Raw genomic sequence first — 20,818 nt, 5'->3', positions numbered from 1 at the left:
GGAGAAGTCCCAGTTCAACTCAGTGGTACCCCTGTTGTACCAATACTGTGGCTAATGCACTTGGAAAATCTAACAGTTAAAATACAAACTTCCTTCTCTTTAAAAGAAGAAAACCTAACCACCACCACTCCCAAAAGGAAAAAAAAAAACCCAAACAACCAAACATCCCAACCCAAACTCCACCAAACAAAAAAACCCAAGCAAAATCCCCAACCAAATTCCATCCCCTATCAAATACCCTTGAAAATCCATGTTTTATAAGAGCTGGCAATAGTGTACCTCACTCTGCCAAAAAAAACCCCAAAAAGAAAAAAACATCCCAACAAAACAACCACTACCTATGAAGAGCAGACAGATTTATAGTTACATAAGACATGCCTGCAGAACTGACAAAAACAGCATGTATCGCCTCTGTGATTTTTAAAAAAATATTTCTTTAAAATACTTTTGATCCTTAGAGAATTCCCAACCACTGAAATCCTGTCTATCCATCTTTCAGCCTGAGGCAGGCTCTGCAGCCTCTGCTCTTTTCTAAACTCCACAGTAAGTAAAGACAGAATGATCTTTCACCACAAAACTCTAGATTTGTGGGTCTAATCTGTGAGTCCAATACTCTGCTTGCTTGCATAGGGCAAAACCCCTCAATGCTGACAGATATGAGCCATTCCTTCACCAGCCTGGAGTGGACTGCTCCTTTCAGCCACAGCCCAGGTGAGAAAACTAGAGGCTGCAAAGTGGGCAGTGCACTGGACGACCTCATCCCACAGATGCTCCTGGTGTCAGCAGCTACTTCATGTTGTTTCTGGTGTGCATCCCTGGAGTGAATTCAGGGACAGCAATCCCTGCTTCACTTGATAATTCAACAGCTAGGCAGGAATAAAGACTTATTATTTATATAAAGCCAAATTGTTTTCTCTGCTATCCCATGTGAATAAACCCAGGGCAAGGCAGTATGTGCATTGGACCACAGATCTAATGAGAGCTGCTGGGCCTACTCATCTGCCCTGCACCACCATAAAGTCATTTATGTTCACTTAGTACTTCTATAACAGGCTTACCGCAATGGGTAGACACCACTTTGCTGGTGGTACGACCTTCCTGTCTCCTGGAGCATGCACCACGGGGAGGCTTGCCCAGTACCACTCCCTGCTGTCCGAGGCTGGAGCTGTGGTTGCTCTCTGGAATGTGGAAGGCCAACTGTCTCTCAACACTTCCCATGTAGGACTCCACATTCAGATTCAGCTGCTGTCCAAAGGCATTTCCTCAACATTTTTGTCTCCAAAATGCCAACTAGCTAAAATCTCGGAGATGCCTGCTGGACTAGAAAGTTTTTGCTCATTTCTGATGATAGTGCTGACAAGAGCCCCTGATTGATCTTCTCCAGTAAGAAATACCTCTCACTTGAAAAGGTCCTTTTACTGTCTGTTAGCAGATCAGACTCATACAATACGCATTTTTGCAGCTTTTAGATGCCTTTGCATCACATACATCACTGCCCTACCCCCCAGCTTCTCCTCCTCCTGCCTTCACAGCAGTGTGCTGCCCAAAGGCACGCAGGGAGAGGTGTTTGCTGCTCTCCTCCAGCTGCCTACAAACACTCTCGGATTTAGCATACTGAAATGTTGCCTCTCTCTATTGCTGGTCCCTGTTCACGTGGCTGCTGAAGTGTCTCCTCCTGATGCAACGGGCAGGTGCTGTAGTCCAGCTGCCCAACGTGAAGCTGCATGGGCTGCCTGCCCTTCTGCAAGGGCTCAGCTACAGGACAGAACTGAGCACACCCTGACTCGACCTTGGGAGCAAGGCAGGGACATTCCTGAACTCAGCTCAAGGTTCAAGGTGCGTTTTCCTCTCACTCTGCAAATCCAATTGGTTAAATGAGCAACCTCCAATATCTTAAAAATCCAGCATGACTGCCAGAGTGTGTTCCACTGAAGAAAGACTTGTTTCTCTCTTGAAATGGTGGGTTCAGGAAGGTGTTAAATACTGACATCAAAAGTGAGCATAACACACTCCACGGGCACAAAAAAAAATTGTTCAAGCATCAGGTAGTAACTGCGGGAGATCCACCTGTAGTAGTGACTGCAGGGAAAACTGCATTGTGTGCTGGAAGGCATTCTGAAATGCCCTTCTGTTTGGAGACCACCACAGGATTTAACCACCACCAGTTTCTGAAATGCCATCCTGTGTCATGGTGTAGACTCAGGTGTACATTTACTGTTAAAACTCAGACATCTGAGAAGGCAAAAGATGTTTCCTGTGCCATATGTATTGGCACACAGAGTATTAAGGCTTTCTTTCAATTTATCCCTTGCCCCACACAACTTGTTTTAGATTACTGTATCTTCAGGTGTTCTAATTTCGCTCTTTTCTTTACAGCGTGCTTTACTCTGCTCTATTTGCCTGAAAAAAATGTGATTTGTAAGATACTGTGCAAACAATGCTGAACAGCAAACTGAACTGAAAATGCTGAAACACATAAACCCGAAATACAGGGACTGACTATTCTGAAGGAAAATTTATCTCTGGATGTAAAACACTAAAATGTCCTAGATTATGTATTAAGACTGTTAAATTAAAAGATTAATGTTCTGGGATTACTTAGTGAGGATATACATGGAAAGAGGCAATAGATTTTTTCTTACAGAATTGTAAGAATTGTCTGAGGTGAATGGTGCCCAACAAAATTTAGCTCATCATCACCCTAGCTCTTGGACTACACATCCCTAAAAGTCACAGTACAACTCAATACCACAACACAGAATTTATCACTATTTGCAAAGAGAAGGAACTTAAGCATATCTTCATTATTTCACAGACTGGTAAGCACTTAGCCTTTATTTCACCAGGACAAACCAAAACTCAGAGCCAAGTTCCTTCCTTAACTGTACTTAAGCAAGGTCTCTCAGTAAGAAGCAAGACAATTTTTGAAGGGGCATTTTACTCTGAACAAGATGGTTGAGTGGGCCAATTGTTAATTTCAAAATACACATCCTGATGTCAATGGAACATCTTTTAAGAATTCTCTCTCTCATTCACAGGTCTTCCTGGAAAAGGAACAGGTCACATCCCTTCCCAAGCAATCTATACTATACCCCCCATATCAAACAAATAAGAATTTGGAATTCTTTTCCACCAGTAGCAGAAGACATTTTTCCCTACCAAATCCCTTGGACATCCTCTTCCCTTTCACATATGCATTTCTTAGGGCTTGATATGTACCAGAACACAACTACACCTTTACTGTCTTCTTACTCTGCCATCTTCTCCGTTCCTTCTGATGCTCCCAAATTTAGCCTTTTGAACTGTAACCTTTAGCATCGCTTCCTCTCCATGGTGGCTGGAACTTTGAGGTCCCTTCCAGCCCAAACCATTCTGTGATTCCTACACTCAGTTCATTCAAATGTATCCTTGGCAGGTACCTGGTAGATTTATCTGGTCAGTTCTAATCAACTACTCTATTCCAGATAGTCAATGGAAAGAAAAACTGTTGCTAACTCAAGGCAGGCAGTGGGATGTACCCAGGGGGCACCTAGATAGGGCATCCATACACCCTCTACTATCTTCCTGTCCTGTGATCTTTTCCTTCTGATCTGCCCTCTCAGTTTTGAGCCAAATCAAGCTGGATGTCCCTGTGAAGTCCTGCAGGCTATGTAAGACTACAATAAGGCGCCAAAGGGGTTTAGCAAACTGAGAGTTCAGTGCCGAAGAAGGGAGCTCACATTCCCCTTCAGACCATGGAAGCATTCCCATCCCACGTAAGGTGAAAAAGTGAAGGTGGACAGGCTATGCCAGATATAACAGTGATAACCCATCTCTCCCAATTTCCCCCTTAACACAAACTCCACACCCACTCCTTTCCTCTGGCCCACAACACTCTGGCGGCTCGCTCTGGGCGTGCAGGCTTCTATGCCTCTGCTGGCAGAGACAACTAGGCTGTCTACAACCATGGACAGCACAGCTGGCAGAGGCATGAGACAGTCAATCCTCAACTCTTGTAATTTGCCTTCCCTCAGCTGCTGGATCCTGTTCTTCTCTCCTCAACCCATCACCCCCATCAGCACACCGGATTTTCAAGACTATCAGCCTTCTGGTGGGCTGCAGCAAACTGGAAAAGTTGGGGGCAAACTGCAACTTCTCCTCACCTATGTTTCAAACAGAGAGAAAAGCTGTAACACTGCTGCACTTAGTTCTGTACAGAGGAAAAAGACAGAGAAAACAATGCAGTAATAAAATGTGAACACAAATTCCCAACTGCTGGGCAGCTCTATAGAGTTAAGAGCAGCAGAAAAGTAAAGAGGTGTGTACTTAAAATATGGTGCTCCTATAGTAATAAATGATTACATGTGTTTTGCAAAAAGAATTTAAATGTCACATTACAGGCTACTGCCCATAGAAGCCAGCAGTCAGGCTATGTCATCCACCACCACACTACACTTACCTATCCAACAGCGGAGCAGAGGATCCAGACATAGCCTGAGATGAGATACTCAGCCTTGCACACCTCCTCTGGCCCCAGACCAAACTGCATTTCCTCAGGCAAAACCCTCCACCAGCACATGCCTTAAAGGGTGCACTGAGCTGGCCCCAAAAAACACCTAAACTGCCAGCCTCTGAGTACAGCAGAGATGTGCCTTGCATTACAACACTGAAAGCAGTTCAAGAAAAAATGCTAAAACAACAATTTCATGCTGAATTTTTATTTCAATGTTATGCAACTGCATAAGTATAAATAACTGTGTTCAATATATAACAATTATGACATCCATAAGGAGTTTTTCAGAGAAAATAAGACTGCAAACACTTTATTGCACAGACCCTAACGATTTTTTTTTAACTTTTAAATTTGTTTTGTAAGCTGAGAAATCTACTGCAGGAAGTCTACAAAAGAACACATCAGATCTATAATCACATTAAGACTGACCAAGAGGAACACAGGCAGGAGGACCTCTAACAGCTCACTTATAAGGTAAACACCAACAAACAGTTACTACATAAACACAAGCTTATGCACGGTTACACTTCCAAAATGCAAAGAACTTATTTGTCAGAAGTGATAATACAAAATATTCGTAAATGTATACTGTAAACAAAAGCTAGATGGTTTTTAAAAGAAACAAGAGGACAGTTGAAAAAATGCAGAGACTGTAAACTAGGAAGTATCTCCCAGACAGAAATGTTATTTTGAAGTGCATTAGCATTCATTTGTATTAACTGCCAAAGCACAGATGAACTGTAAATGTTGAGACCATTCTATTTTTAAAACTTCTCAAAAATGATTATCCACTGCTTACTAGCTCCTTTCTGAATGTGTCAAGGGCAGCGTTAATTTTCTAGTGCCACATGTGAAATCAGGAATTGTTTGTGATACTGGATTTTCCTTATAGGTTTGCTGTAATCCAACTCAACAAATCAGCATAATAAAGTTTTCAGCAGAGGGAAATAAATTCTGCACACTGTCTCTTGTCACACAAGTCTCCAAGTCAAAATTACACTGTGCTGTTACAAAAAAATTTCTAGCTTTTGAGACAGAAAGACAAACCATAAGCATTGGTGAAAAATGTAGGGGCCTAGCTCTACTGTGGCTACAGAAAACAGAAATAAGCAAAATGACCATTCTATTGATCCCCAATTATTAAAACCCATGCACCTGCAAGGGTATTTCGTAGTGCTTCTGTACACATTTCAAATTTTACCTTTCATCCCTCAAAACAAGCTAAATACTCCAAACAAAAATGATAAAAGTCTACACGTTCCACTGTATACAAAATTTAAATAAGGCTTAGCAAAAGTAAAAAGACAGTAACATCCTAGCACCAAATAGCTCCAACAAGTTCCTTTGTTAAAAAATGCTTCTTTTATAATTACAGTATTGAATTTTTTTTGCATACAAATAAAAAGATTATGTTATGAAATGTATGGAGCTATTCAATGCATTTTAAAATTAATATGAAACCCAGGATTACTTGCTAAAAACAGCAAGTTAGGTCTACAACATAAGGCCCCAGCTATGTATGAAAATGTGTCAGACAGCCTAAACTTTTCTGAGGATATGATACTGAAGTGTATTTTTCCTTTTTACCTTACTTGTCATCAAATAGAAAATAGCTACCAGCTGACACTAATTAAACAGACCTATATGCCATAATATGTATTCTCTAAATGTATTAACAACAGGGATGAACATACTAGTACTACCAGTCATGTGCTTATACTTGAGCCTCACACTGTAAGGGCCTGAATTTAAAAAAGCTCAAGGAACTCGAGAGGATTGCAGCAAAAAACTAAGCACATGGCATGTGCTTCAGAATTTCAGTCTTGTCTGAGGTGAAAGTCACACAATACACTCCCAACAGACAAGATAAGAGCCATCATTTCACCAGAGAACACAACTCTTGCTGGGATGCCCTGATAATTAAGTGGTCTTCCCATAGTTTTAAGGACATCTACTCTATTCAGGCTTTGTGCAGCAGGGAGATGCAGTTACTTCTTGTGTTAGATCTGGTGAAGCAGTCAGCCAAGTACAGTACTATCAAAATCAGATTATTAAAAATACATGTAAAAACTCACAATACGTCACCATACTATTCTGTACTAGTATTTTTTTAGCTTCTATCTAGGACTTTTAATTAATAAAAATGTGGCCTGTTTTGTTTTTTTTTTTTCCCAGTCAGACCAATGGTTGTGCATGTCCATGCCAGCTCTGAATTTTAGTAATTTGGTTTCATATTCGAGTATGGCAAATACGTGGCAAAGCAACTATCTTAAAAAGGGAAAGAGTAAACAACGCAACCAGCAGCAAAGTATATATGCTACATTCAAACCCCAAACACATTGCTAAGTATTTACACAAGAAGTATTTTCAACAGCTCTAGGCTGTAAAGGTATTTTTGTACAAATACTATGTGGTAACAGTTTTACCGGTTACAATTGGAAAGGCATTTTGAAAAAAAGTCCTCTCTTTACATATCCCCTTGTATTGTTTCTTCAGTGACATGAAAGCTTTGCCGCACAAAGACACGACACAGTGCTGGTTTAAAGGCAGTACAACATATTGAAATTGTTTCAGCTAGTGTTGAATACACACTTGCCAGGTCTTAGAGTTAACATGTTTTTTTGTGAGCACTGCTCCGTGAAACTTCCTTTCCTCGACGCTGCCGAGCTGAGTCTTTGTCATCTGAAAGTGCGTTAGGGCGGTCAGGTGTGGCTGCTGACCTAGACAAATCTTTACCTACATTCTGTTTTCTTGAAGCAGACTGCTGAGTCAGAACAGTATCTTTTCCCTTTACATCCACAGTGTTAACGAAAAGAGGCTTTTCTTGATTTCCAGGTTTCCCCCCAAGGTTTGAAGCAGGGTGGTGGACTTCTGCTACAACAGCGGCACTGTGCAAGGCCATCAGTGAAACACTCTTAGTCATTTCTGCCTTACTGCTCCCTGTGGAAGAGGTGCTTTTCTTACTTAGTTCCTTGCAAGTTGCAGGAAGCTCTGATGAGCCTGGTTTAACCTTTGCTGAAGATGCCTCACTTTTGGCTGAAACAGATGAAACAGATACTTCCTGTTTACATTCAGAGAAATTGGATGAACAAGGCAGTGGCCTTCCCGGTGTTGCAGCCACACGACAAGAACTTTGCCCACTGGCAGCCGGCAGGTGTTTTATTGCAGTCTGCTTGTTTACATCCTCTGGCTGTTTCTGATTAACTTGTCCCTTCCCTTTTATATCTTGAGAGATTTTGCTACTTGCGGTTGCCTTTTCTGCTCCTTTCCCTCTGATATCAGAGGTTGTGAGACAAAGGGTAGGCTCCACTTTCCCACTGTCAAGCTGAACGTAAAGTGCGTCAGTGCATATTTTTCCTTCAGGTCTTTTGTCTGCAGCCATCATCTCATTACTAGGACTTCTCTCTCCCTCTTTGTTCAGTGAGAGACAGTCTTTCACAGTGGAAAACTTTGGAGCAGTGGTTTGTTTTTCACTGAAACAAAGTTGCTTCTGATCAGCAGATTCCCCCAAGCCAGCTGCTTCTTGCCTCTGCATCTGCTTAGAACTCTCTGGGCCAGCTGGTACTGGGCCCATAGCAGAGGATTTGGGTTTGGTGTCAGGGGCTGAGCTGCTCCTCTGGAGGGTGGTGACTGAGCCATGGTCCAAACCCACAGGCCTTTCAGCCTGCACAAGTTCAGTGTTCATTCTTCTTGAAGAGCCTGGAGCAGAAGAAAGGTGATCCGGGACACTTTTACTGGCATGCTTTCCATCCTTTCGGGAGCTGGTAGACAACTGAGTAACAATTTCTTTTTCTTTTATGGCTGGAGCACTTGGTTTTTGCGACAATGTCTGTTTATCCAAGGACTTAGACTTGGAGGAACTTGTATCAGAGGCTGGCCTGGGTTTATTACTGCTGTTTTCCACACAGATGGCAGCAGGCTTCAAGTGTTCTTGAATGCCTACATGAACTTCTATAGTGCTGTGTCTGCTTACTGCCTCTTTCACAGCAGGGGAGCCTGAAGTGTTAAGCTGCTGCCGAGGAACTTGGCTGGACTGCTCTCTCTCACCAGTTTGAAGCCTTGTATCGGTGAGTGATTTCTGATCTTTCTTTCCCATGTCTTTAGCACTGTCCTTCTGCACAGAGGAAACTGGTGCAGACTTCTCAATTTTATGATCACAATCTCTTGAGGGTTGCCATTTGGATGGAAGAGAGTCACTCTTTGCCTCTGTGAGAACTTTCTTAGACTCAGCTTTCTGCTTGGTTATTTCCCTTTCCACAGAACTTTTAGAAACACTGCTGTCATCTTTGCCTAGTTGTTTCAGTGATTCTCTGCCATCCTTAGGTTGTGCCTTGGGGCCAGCTGACTGCATTTTTCCTTGCATCTCAGGTGGAATGGCAAAATCAGCACAATTTTTTTCATTGCTCTTGGAGCAGGTTGTTATCAGGACATCTGAGACAGAAACCTTCAGAGATGACTCCCTGATCACTTCCACCTTTGCAGGGATAGGCTCACAACCTCTCTGGGATACTGGCTGTTTGACAGGCAACTCTTTCTGTATTTGTTTCTCTTTTCCTACAACTTTTTCAGGAGTGCTTTGACCAGCAAAAGGTTTGAAATATGTTTGAGTAGTTTTAAAACTCTGACTTTGAGTAACACAAGACTTTACCTCCATTGAATGGTCCTTTTGTTTTGAAGGGGAGGTATCTTTCTTCTGAACAGCTTCAACAACAGAAATACTGCCTTTAGTGGCCGGACTAGAAACCTTTTTCTCTGTCACTGCTTCTGTAGCCACAGAGATGAGTGGTGGATTTGGACAACTCTTGCCTACTTGTAGAACCTGAGGCTCTGTTACGCTGACTTTGCCAAATTTTGGGCAGCTTAACAACTGCTCTTTCTGAGAGACCATTTCTGCCTTCCCACCACTCCCCTGTGGCACTGGGGGTTTAGGAGATCCCCCATCACTGCTGGTGCTCTGTCCTTCTGGCAGCACACACAAAGGCAGTTCAGTCTTTGAAGCCTGTGGCCCAGAAAGTAACGCAATGTCTAGCGTGCCTTCTATTGGCTTCAGACAGGAAACAGACCTTCCATCAAGCTTATATTCTGAAGGACTTTTTCTGACAGGAGCTTCAGAAGAAATAAGGGCTGGTTTTTCCACGCTCATGTCTGCTCGGCCACTCAAGGTCTTGAGAGGAACAAAAGAAACTGAGTTCATCTGAGCAGCATGTGCACTGCCAATAAATGCTCTACCATCTGCAACTGCAGTGGAGTCCTGCTGTATGTTTACAGGTCTGCCTGTATTAAGTTGAAGGCATTCATGAACATTAGATGTCATCTTAGGTTTTAGCACTGGACAGACACAGTCATCTTTTTCTTCGACAGACATTTTCTTTCTGAGATAATCAATATTTGCAAGTTTACCATCTAATCTTTCGAATTTGACAAATTCTTTTGTTGGTACAATTTTATCTGTGTTTTCTCCCTTTCCATTAAGTATCTTGTCAGATGACTGAGGTAGCGCATCTTGCAGGGTACAGGAAGGGGAAATTCTTTTGCAGTCATAAGAAATATGACTGAGATCATTAGGGGGAGGCCCATGACACATCTGTCCATCTAAAGGAACACCATCATTTGATCTCAAGTTTGCATTCTTTTGAAGGGTGTCTTTGAGTATGCCACCAGCTGACTGGGTCTCCACAGCAACAATTTTTGTTTCAAACTGGTTTGACCTTTCTAATACCTTCTGGAATGCTTTTTTGTCTCTTTCTTCTGGTCTTAAGGTATTGGGATTTTCTGGTTCACTGCTAGGTTCATGTATAGCAGCATTTGTTTTTTCAGCAAAATCTTGCTTTTTCATAACTACCTTGACCTTCAGCTTCTCTCTGTCTAGCTCATCAATGGATTCTTGTCTACCCAATTTTCGGGAGATGGGTCGTTTCAAGCAGCCCTGCTCCGCAGGCCTGACTCGTGTGAGCGATGGCACGTCACAAACATTCTCCTCCAAGCTCTGAAGAGTTACTTCTCTTTGAGACAATTCTCTATTCACTTCTTCCTGGGTCACTTCCAGACTGTGTTTTCGTGAACATAAGTGTTTTTTATCACTGCCATAAGAGGGTGCAAGTTTCTCTTCAGACTGGACTCTCTTCAACAGTGGAGATCTTGGTGGCTCTGCACTCTTTGGCCTGACAATATGCCTCACAATAGTTGGAGGCGAGTGCATTTTGCTAGGAAAAGACTGAGCTATTTTTGTATTTCCAATTGAATGTCCCAGCAATGGTGATGGAGATCGCTGAGGAGACGTTGGCTGGGGTGTTGGAGAAGGTGTCCGTGCGAGAGGAGAAAGGGGAATGCTGCCAGCTGATTTGCGCCTTCCTGATCTGTATCTTTGCCCACCAAGTTTTGGGCCCAAGCCATGAAGAGTACTGGGTCTTATGTGCCCTGAACCAGCTGGAGAATTGGGAGCACTGGAACTAGGGGAGCTACTCTGGGAAGAGTTAGTACCTACAAAAAGAACAAAAAACCAAGCAAACAAACATAAGATTAGCAAGACTTTTTCAATCTTACCTAAATGTTCAGTGAGAAACAGAACAAAAGCCCTATGCTGTCTCCCATTACAGTGTTCCAAAATCTGGAAGGTTTCAAGTGTAAAAGGTTTTAGGCTGCAAAACCTGCATCATTCCAACTACATATGCTGTTTCTCCCTTTCTCTCTCTTCCATCATCCTTAAGTTATCTCTTGCTTTTACTTAAATAGAATAACTAATGCTTTCTGACACTTCAAAGCAATGATCAAGGCTTTCCAGATAATTTACCTTTGCCAAGGGATTATACAATAGCAGTCAATTCCAGTACACACTACAATTGTGACAGAAGTTAAAGAAGAAAAAAGGGGCAGGGTTTTAGGAGTCAGAGGGATGCATATTTCAGCACTCAGCTAATCTTTTCAGCAATAAATCTGCATTCATGAGTGCCATCCTAGTTCCATTATGCAGCAATTTTTATCATGTAGCCTCTCTTAGGCAAAATTCTCTCTTTTGCTGCAAATTGGGACCTTTTATTATTCAACTTGCAGCCACTGGACTGAGCTTTAAATACTAGGACAAACTTAAGAGACAACTCCTTTTTAGGTGCTTCTGTATCACAAAAACACCTTTTGTTTTGCATCAGGAATCTCTTTCCTTTTTCCAGACAGAAAACAGTTGTTCTATGATTATGCTTGTTAGAGCTGACTCCTCTTAGAAGAGTATATCTGAGAGATCTGTGGGGGCTCACAAAATGTACAGTACTCTTCCAGTTCTTTTGCTCTGCTCTCCACTGCTTCACACTCACCTGATGGAAAATCAGGAGTGGAACGGTAGCTTGGGGTAGGAGATCTAGGGGATAAGCTGTGGGTTGGAGACCCAGGCAAGCTCTCCCCTGAAGAAAGTGATCGGTTCAGGCAGGAAAAGCTTCTGCTTGTATGAAGAAGAGGCGAGGGTTGCTTTGCCAGCTTCTTAAAGAGAGATCTTCTCCTTGTGTGAGAAAAACACAACATTAATCATAAGTTAAGATGCACAGAAGATACTATTACCACAGGCAAAATGCTTGCAAGCTGACACTATGAGAATAGTAAAGCTATCTTTACACGAAAGCAAACCACACTGCAGACTGGAAAGTTTAGAAAACATCCTGATTCGCAAACAGGTGGGATAGGTATTGCAACTAATTTTATTCATACTAAAATTTACTGTATTTCAGAAGAACATCTGACTCCTTATGAATATAAATCTTTATTTTCTAAATTTAGCAACCTATCAAGACTGAAGAAATATCTATAAAGTTCTAGCAATATATTTATAAAATACACATGAACGTACATATTAAAAACGCTGATAAGCACTAGCACTAAAAGGTTTAATTAAACAAGTGCAAAATGATATACTTAAGCCAAATTAAGGTGCAACCTCAGTTATTTACTATTTTTAGAGGTTATTTAAGCAGATCTAGTTTAGGCAAAACAAGATTTGGAAGGCCACAATCTCAGAAAGAAGGCAGAAATACAGAAGATGAGAAAAAACTGTATTACGTTCATATTTTAAATTTACTGTTATGTACAGACACACACAAAGAAATGCCTTCACTGTGAAAGCAAAGGACTACTCACCTCTCTAAACTCTCCTTCTTCTTGGTCTTCTTACTGCGCCTAACCATTCGGCTCCTGTAGCTGTCCCGCCTGGCAGGTCCTGTCTTGATGGAAGTGTTTTCAAAAGGAGTTGTCATTACTGAGACTTCGTTGCCACTCTGCCAAAATAAAAGAAGACACTTTAAGTGTGAGTAATACGAGTAACACAAGACAACTTTGCCTTATACTGAATCTACACTGTACATGCAAATGCAGTGAGAATCAATTCCAGAACAAGAGGAGTTTCTGCAGGGAACTCTATGCAGACATTGCCATGCATAGCTGGTCAGTGAGGCCTGGGAAGTTCTCAAACTGCCATATTTCCCAACCTCCTCCATTCAAGCTCCAAGACAAGGAGTAATTCCAATAATTGTAGCTAGACAGGAGGACACCAAGGATTAACCATGACTGAAAACTTCAAGGCAGATGCTTCTACAGAAAAACCTGATTTTCCCACAAGAACAGCGTATACTGCATAGTGGTTCACTCACATCTCAAGACACCAACCATTACAATGATGAAACAGAGGAGAAAAATGAAATCTTCATTGTCAATCCCAAAACACATTTTTATCTTGTTCAAAATGGTTAACAGGTATAATTAACCCAAGCTTTTTAGCGCTGATTGCACAAATAGATGACTCAAAAAAAAGGTATTTCCTGCTAATTTTGTGTTTTAAAATTCTGTAGCTCCTGCTACAGCACTGTATGCCGCTACAGTGAACTTCCTTCCAAAGAAATTGCAATAGCCCAAATTAATTTATGATACAACATTTATGAGCCCAACAAATTAAGTTATGGATCAACACTGATCTCTTGTTTTGTGTTTACTCTTTTAAGTAGTGAGTAGGGCTGTCATGTTTCTTTTTCTGTATCAGACCAAGACAATAGTTGCTGACTGACCAACAGAATTTTCTCTTACATATTTCTTTTAAAACTGGAAAACTTGGAAGTTCCTCGTGGTTTCAGAAAAATAAAGACTGAAGAAAAGTGTATTTTTCATCTTTCTTTAGCTTTTTATATTTTCCCATCACCTCACTGCTCTCCAGTGCTGGACTTCTTTTGTAACTAACTACTTATTTTGAGCTCTGCACGTAACACCATGAATTGTTAATAATATAGGAAGAAAATACACAGCTGTCTCAAGTAATTCTGACCTACATAAGCTTACACTGAAAAGATTACATGAAAAATGAGCTATGATGAGGTACAGAGAAAATAAAAGTTGGGGGTTTTTTTTGTTTGGTGGTTTGTTCGTTTGCATGGAAAAACTGTGCCTTTCTTATAGGACAGACTTCAGAAAACTCCACAAGAGAAAAAATGTGACAGATTATTCATGAAAGTCCAGCTGCAGGATGAGAATTTCATTAATCAATGAAGCTCTGTCAGACATGCCAGCCATGAGACAAAAACCTTTTAGGCCCTAATACAAAAGGCAACCTCCTCTACAGCAGGCAAGGAAATATTTATTATTCTTTTTTTCCACTTTTCCTCACTGATTTCAATTCTAAAGTAGAAAAATGAGAAGTATCATCATTGTCAAAAGCCTGAATTATTCTGAGGAAGATGCAGACATTAGATAAAACATGCTTGTAAAGGTCAGTTTTTTTGAGAGACAGAGACATCTCCTTGTGTCATTGCCTCGAATTTACTTCAGCTATCTCTGCAACAGTGCCAGTCTATGGCAGAGAAACTAAAATCATAGCACTATTTACAAAAGTTATTGGCCCTTCTCCAGATCTGTGGCAACAACAGCTTGAAGTTCATACTTCTAAGAACAATAAAATCTAATAACTAATCTCAAGAAAACAAACATAACCCCACCATTGTTGGGGAAAACAACAATCACTAGTATCCTAGCTGTCCAAGAGTTACCTTTAACAACAATTCAATGACTTCTGTATGAACAAGACCATGCACTGGCTCTCCATTGATATGAGTAATCAGGTCTCCAGCTTTTAAACCTGCTTGGTAAGCTGCACCTCCTTCTTCCACATTCTGAAAAAGAGAGAGGAAGACAATATACACAAAATGAACCCCAAACCAGTTGGCAAAAAGAAACTTACAGATACTAAGTTATATAAAGGAAGAAAATAAGAAAAATACATTCAGCACTTTCACCATCCCCTATTTACTCCATCTTTATATTAGTATCCCCTACTTACTCAAACTTTATATGGGGCCTGGAATGGTATCAAAGCTCACTGAAACACTGCTGGTTGCTATGGGTATTAAGTAAGCTCTGTAAAACAGGGAGTTTTCATGCATGGTAAAAAGGGGTGGTTCACTACCCACTGCAAAATTTCAGAACTAAGTGAAGATTCTTAGCATCTGAAAATGAGAAACACTATATAATTAAGGTCATGGTCACATGCAATACTCTAATCACAGCAAAAAATTAACTCCACCGTATGGTTAAGGATTGTTTCTATTTGGTTCAAATTCATCAGGCTTCCCATAAGAGGGGTTGGTATAGCACAAAAGTGACAAAGGACAAAAACAAACTGAATTGAAAAATATTTTGAAGGTTGTTTAAATCATTTATTATATTTTTAAATTAGTATTTTGAGTCATACAGACACTACTGAAGACTACAACACAAACAGAGCTAAACAACAAACTTATGATACTTTAAAAAACCCCAAGATTTAACTTTTACTGCAATGTGCCATTTTTCCCCTTTCTTTCACTGGTGTGATGTTACACTAGTGGCAAGAAATAATTTTTTAAAATTTATTCCGTTATCCACCAAATGTGCCCAGTTCTCCAGATTCAATGTTCTTGATGGATTAATAGGTCTAAGGGGTAAACAATATAAATAAAAAAATAATAATACACTACATCAGCACTGCTACTTCAAAATCTACAATACATACTTAAAACTAAGCAGTGTAAAAAACTTTGGTACATTTGTGATAGTTTTTTAGGGTATTTGAAATAATTTATATACACATACTATTTATGTATGTGTAATTTATACTATATATAAAATTATAATTTGTTACCAACATAAACTGTTAAAAAAATGCATATATATGTACCTAAGTGCAAAATTATTTTACAGTTAAGGAGGCTGACAACCAAAGAATTGCTTTAGCCTCTCTCCCACTGTGTAGTGAAGAGAGTAGGAAAAATACATGATTTATTCAAGGCAGTCAATCTTCTTCCTGTGTCATACAAACCTCAAAAGTATTCACAACTCCAAACAATCTGCACATTTCTACACAACAGAAAATCAGTGCCTGAGATCAGCTTACATGTGTCTTGTAAAATAGTTCTGACTTCCATGAATCCCTTAACTGATGCAGTTTAATAAACTCCACCTATTTTTCAACAATTTCTCTCTACAATCACCTACATTTGCAGATCCTGACCCTATTCAAAGAGGCCCTGCACCAAGCCCTTGGTATTCTAAGACATAATACTCTGAACTCAAGACACTGTTTTTCAAAACTGACAAACTTGCCAAAAGTTAAGTGAGGTTGCAGAAGTTCAACACCATACATAGATAATCCTTCTGCCAAAAATGGCTTGTTGTCTTCCCTACAAGTTACACTACTCTTGTATACAGGCAGAATTTCATTCTAAGAAAAACTGCTTGGCACATCATTGTAATTTACAGAGTAATTGTCAACAAAGAGGTATAGAAAAGCGAATCCATCATTACAGTAGTCTGTGACCATGTATCAGCAAGAAAACACGCATTATCTTACCCAAACAATATGGTGCACAGTGTAGATATCACTGTCACCGACGTAAACCCGGATTGCTCGAATGGTAAAGCCATACTTTTTCCCTGAGCTGTGTATTACAATCGGCTGATGAGGACTTGCAGCAGCAATTGATGAATCACGGCTGGGAGACGAATCTCGGGATGACGAAAGGTCAGATGATAAGGAATGAGGAGACATAGGACTTCCCAAAGGAGAAACACCAAACACATCTGAAAAAAAAAAATCTGCCTATTACACTCTGAGCACACACAAATTTTGTTTGGCTTAATATCTTTGTATTAAAATATGTCATTATCTTTGTCTAAACAACCTCTCCTCCTCCTCCTCCTCCTCCTCACCTGGTGTGCATATTAGAGAATGAGAAGTTCAACAACCAGATATTAGAACTTAATTATTTTCCCTGGAGTGTAAACTGTACTGTTTAATGCAAGGGTTAATTCATTACATATAGACTGCTTTTTCCTTTTGCACAGGAAACACTCATTGCTAGCTTTACAAGAATTATTCTCAGCCTTTTCCTAGCAAACACTGATGAAAAGAAAATCAGAGTAGGGTAGCAAATATTATTATGAATACACCCAAAATCATTCCCCAAGTAATCCAGCAATGTTTAACAAATTGCTCGCTATTTTCTTGGTTTCAGTTATATATAAAAACAAATAAAAGACTACTCCAATTAAACCCCAATATCTACTGGGTACCTAGGGCAGTAACTCAATGTTTGTAAGAAGGCTCCATTGCTACATTCTGCTACATCATGTAAAGACGACAAGAGTTTCTCACAACCACACCAATTTCAACTTCATTTTATTTTACTGTTTTGAATGCACTATGTGCTCATGCTTGTGCAAATGAGAATACAATTGCAGCAGTTTGGACTTCAGTTCTGAACAACAAGAAAGCAAAGTACCAATCCTTTTTCTGAAAACACTCAATATTACTGTTATACATCCACTTACAACATTATTTCTGGCTCCAAATTCTGAGCACTTGATCTAAGTCAGAGTAGTATAAGTAGGAGGCTACATGCTATTTGTACTTTTGTGACACTGCTCTCCTGTTTATCAGCTTTTCTTATGGGGGATGAGAGAGAACTAGTCATGTGCTGCTTTAACAAAAACATCTGTTTTTGTGAGCTAGTTAAAACTTAATCTACAGCCCTACTGTCACATGGACCAAGGACTGAAGCTGCATCCTGCCATGCATGCTCAAGATCAAAAAGGTAGTCACCATTAAGTTGAATTTTGCCTGTCAGAGAAGGCCCCTCAGCTGTAGTGTGAGCACCATGACTTGCTGACAAGATTGCACTGACTAGTCATGCAAAGGAACAGCAAGAGAAATAACAAAGAGTGACGCAGAATCAATTCTGGACTATACAGAATCTTGCATTTGCATCATAAGCCTTCAAAGCATTGCATAAATCATAAACATTTCAAGTAAAAGTATGTATCTCTACCTCCTGGGATCATGAGGGACAAAGCACTTGCAGAAAGGGACTTTGTGACTTTTCCAGAGATCTTCTTTTTCTCTGTGCTTTCCAATCGTTGTCGAGCCATGTGAGATGCAACTTCACCAGCTGGCTTTGAAGAGTTCTCTGTACTGTCCACACTCTCACTTCTTCCATTTATTTGATCTAAGTGTTCTGAGAAACTGCCAACTGTACAAAGAAGAAGGGATAAAGACATTGAGGGAAAACTGAATATACTTTTGCTTATGGACCACAGGAAAAATGAATCAATCTCAAGTGAAACTGGTTAAGTGTAAGATGAGGATCACAGAGTTGCAGTTATCAAGCAGCTGCTGTGTTAATGCCAACACCATCACACAGGACCCGGGGATAGCAAGCAAAACTTGGGATACAGCACAATCAACATAAAGGTTTGAGACAGGAAGGAGATGGATGACCCTGAGGAAATTTTTTTCTCCAGGAACAGCAAGGAAGGAGGTGGAGGAAGATGTGGACTACATGGGAAATCAAGGGCTTGGGAACAGAAGGGTGTATCTCGGAAAAACTCAGTGAGGTACAGAAGAGAAGTGAGCTGAAAACTTGTAGATGTGCAGATATGAAACTAAGGCCCTGGGTTCTACCGAAATGCAACAAGTATTTGAGCAGGGAGACTATGCTCAAAATTGATTAAGTAGAGAATGGTTCACAACACTTCCTCTGAGATTTGTAATCACCAAAGTGACTTCTACAAGTCAAAGAAAATCCTCTCAATTCTGAAAGGTGTACATTATAGCGAAGTCTTAATTAAAAACACACAATGTGTAGTACAGAGTGTTAGACCTGATCTGCTCCCAAACCAGATCCCTGTTGAGATAGGTGTTTTTGAAAGCAGTTCTGAAATGCATCACTTCTAAATCTATGAATGCTACTGCCACAAGAAGGTGGTCTGCAGTTTGTAGTGGTGGTTTGTAGTATCATCACTCAAGACACCCACTGTGAATTACCTGACAGTGTGGAGCTGCTGATTGTACTTGCTGGAGTGGTTACTTCAGGTTCATCTTGCACTATTTCATCGCTCACAAATGTAGACTTTTCCTGTTCCTCCCGGGGTCCCCGTGAGCTGGTAGAATCATCCTGTTCTCCTTCAGCTGATACGGACAATTTTGGAAGCAAACCAGAACTGCGTTGCTGCCGGCTACTGTCAGTCTCAGACGAGATGGACGTAGATATTTGCTGTCTGCATAAAAAATTAAGCAAACTCTCATTCAGTTAATAAATGAGGAGGCCTGCTATCTGGCAAGCAGGATGTAGATGACTTGCTGTACATCCTTCTACTTACATTTCAGAATATTCTGAACTCCAGCTTAAAGATTCCACAGAAGGCAATGCTACGCTTTTTGTTTTGTCCCCTGCATCTTCCTTTTCTTCACCTTGAATTTGAGTGACTCGATCTATACTACTAAAAACCTATTAAGGAAAAAAAAACCCACAAAAAATTGAGTATCACTGACACATTTGGTATTTAAAAAAAAGATATGCAGGATCTACACATTCTATTATTTTAAATGCTTATATAGTATTTCACACTGCAAACTTCAAATTTCTTGAACCTTTTCCAATTTCCAACACTTTGTGTTCTCAAAATGCTTTCTTGGCTCCTCATGTATAGGTATACAAATACAGTCTCTTCTCATTATGTATTTATCAGTTTTCTCCTCATTTCAAAGTGTGAACCAAGACAGTAAAGCCAAAATCCTGGGTGTTAGCTGCCATCTCAGCTACCAGAGTAGTATTACCGTTGGGCAGTTTTACCTTCAATTCAGAGCACTCAGGTCACTCCCTCAAATCTACATTTCTCCATGACTGTAGCACATGCTAACCATTACCTTGCTTTTTCCTTTGGTCAAATGTCAATAGATTAACACCTACTACACGGCAGTACTGTAATATTTGTTATGCTGTCACCTACAAGATACCTAGGACACAACTGGAGCAACAGGAAAACTATGTATAAAGAAACCAATGCAAAGAACACATATTAGCATTTAACAGAACACTTCCTTGACACTTTCTGTTATGTTATGATGAGTCTTCCACAGAAAATACCATCTCATTTATATAGTTTTCCATTAGTATCTTAAAGATTCAAAAAGTAACTTTTCTACACAATCTTCCCATATTTTGATTTAACAGTATTCACTGTATTCTTGCTCAATTTCAGTTAACTTCATAGTTTCTTGAGAAACCAAGGACCCTATATATCTCCTCTATATTTAACATTTCCAAGATTTGCAAATGTAGAACAATACATACTAAGATTACAGAAATTTTTACTTACTTTCGAAAATCTGTGTGAACATGAGGAGAACTGTCTTATCTCTAAATTAAAATCTTCATCATTGGTATCATCTTCTTCCTCAGTTTCCATATGGTGGTATTTTTCAGAACGAGCTACAGACAAGGGTAATAAAATATCTGAATTTACGGGAAGAATGGATACCATGTTTTAATATTAAATAAAAATCCAGTTTTACTCTTAAGATTATTTTTGCTGAAGTGTCAATTTACTGGTGAAACTGCAAACTGCCAGTGATTCTGATAAAGGATATTTTAAAAGCAGTAAGCAAGAGTCAAAGACAGTGATTACTTTAAGCAAGGCGTTCATAGCTTTTTTTTGATACCATAAAACACCTACTGTCAAAATAACTTGTGTCATCTTCAGACTCCAACTGTGGAATAAATTCTGCTTTCTGCCTCAGCAGACTATTCCAGTCAAGGCTTCTGAAGAACTGATGCTGCTTTACTTCATATGCACCACCTGGAGGAGCCAGAGGAAAACACTGAGCAAACTGTACCAAATCCTCTGACAGTAAATGAACTAAATCCCCAGCCAACAATGCAAACAGTCATGGAAAGACACAGTCATCACTGTACATATGAACATCTACTACCCATTCCCATTAGAAATTCTAAACCTGTCAGAAATAGTTCCTGCCCCTGTTTTCTT

The 20,818-nt window shown here is 40.1% G+C and overlaps 1 protein-coding gene across 7 annotated transcripts in view; it reads right to left on the bottom strand.

Annotated features, from left to right (window-relative positions):
- Window positions 1-4,681: 4,681 nt before the first annotated feature.
- The window catches only part of MAST4 (microtubule associated serine/threonine kinase family member 4), a 277,213-nt gene continuing 261,076 nt past the window's right edge, over window positions 4,682-20,818 (bottom strand). For all 7 annotated transcript variants that reach the window (XM_041414724.1, XM_041414725.1, XM_041414729.1 and 4 more), the window contains 10 exons: window positions 20,507-20,629; window positions 20,150-20,262; window positions 19,151-19,278; window positions 18,816-19,048; window positions 17,821-18,021; window positions 16,344-16,573; window positions 14,506-14,628; window positions 12,614-12,750; window positions 11,800-11,981; window positions 4,682-10,972 (listed from right to left, as the gene is read on the bottom strand). In XM_041414724.1, the coding sequence (XP_041270658.1) occupies window positions 7,101-10,972; window positions 11,800-11,981; window positions 12,614-12,750; window positions 14,506-14,628; window positions 16,344-16,573; window positions 17,821-18,021; window positions 18,816-19,048; window positions 19,151-19,278; window positions 20,150-20,262; window positions 20,507-20,629 (5,342 nt within the window). In that variant the 3' untranslated portion in view covers window positions 4,682-7,100. The remainder of the gene's footprint in view (window positions 10,973-11,799; window positions 11,982-12,613; window positions 12,751-14,505; window positions 14,629-16,343; window positions 16,574-17,820; window positions 18,022-18,815; window positions 19,049-19,150; window positions 19,279-20,149; window positions 20,263-20,506; window positions 20,630-20,818) is intronic.

The sequence above is a fragment of the Onychostruthus taczanowskii genome, unplaced genomic scaffold, assembly GCF_017590055.1.
Source record: "Onychostruthus taczanowskii isolate IOZ18803 unplaced genomic scaffold, ASM1759005v1 scaffold46, whole genome shotgun sequence".
Lineage (NCBI taxonomy): Eukaryota > Metazoa > Chordata > Aves > Passeriformes > Passeridae > Onychostruthus > Onychostruthus taczanowskii.
This window is presented reverse-complemented; position numbering and strand designations above follow the sequence as displayed.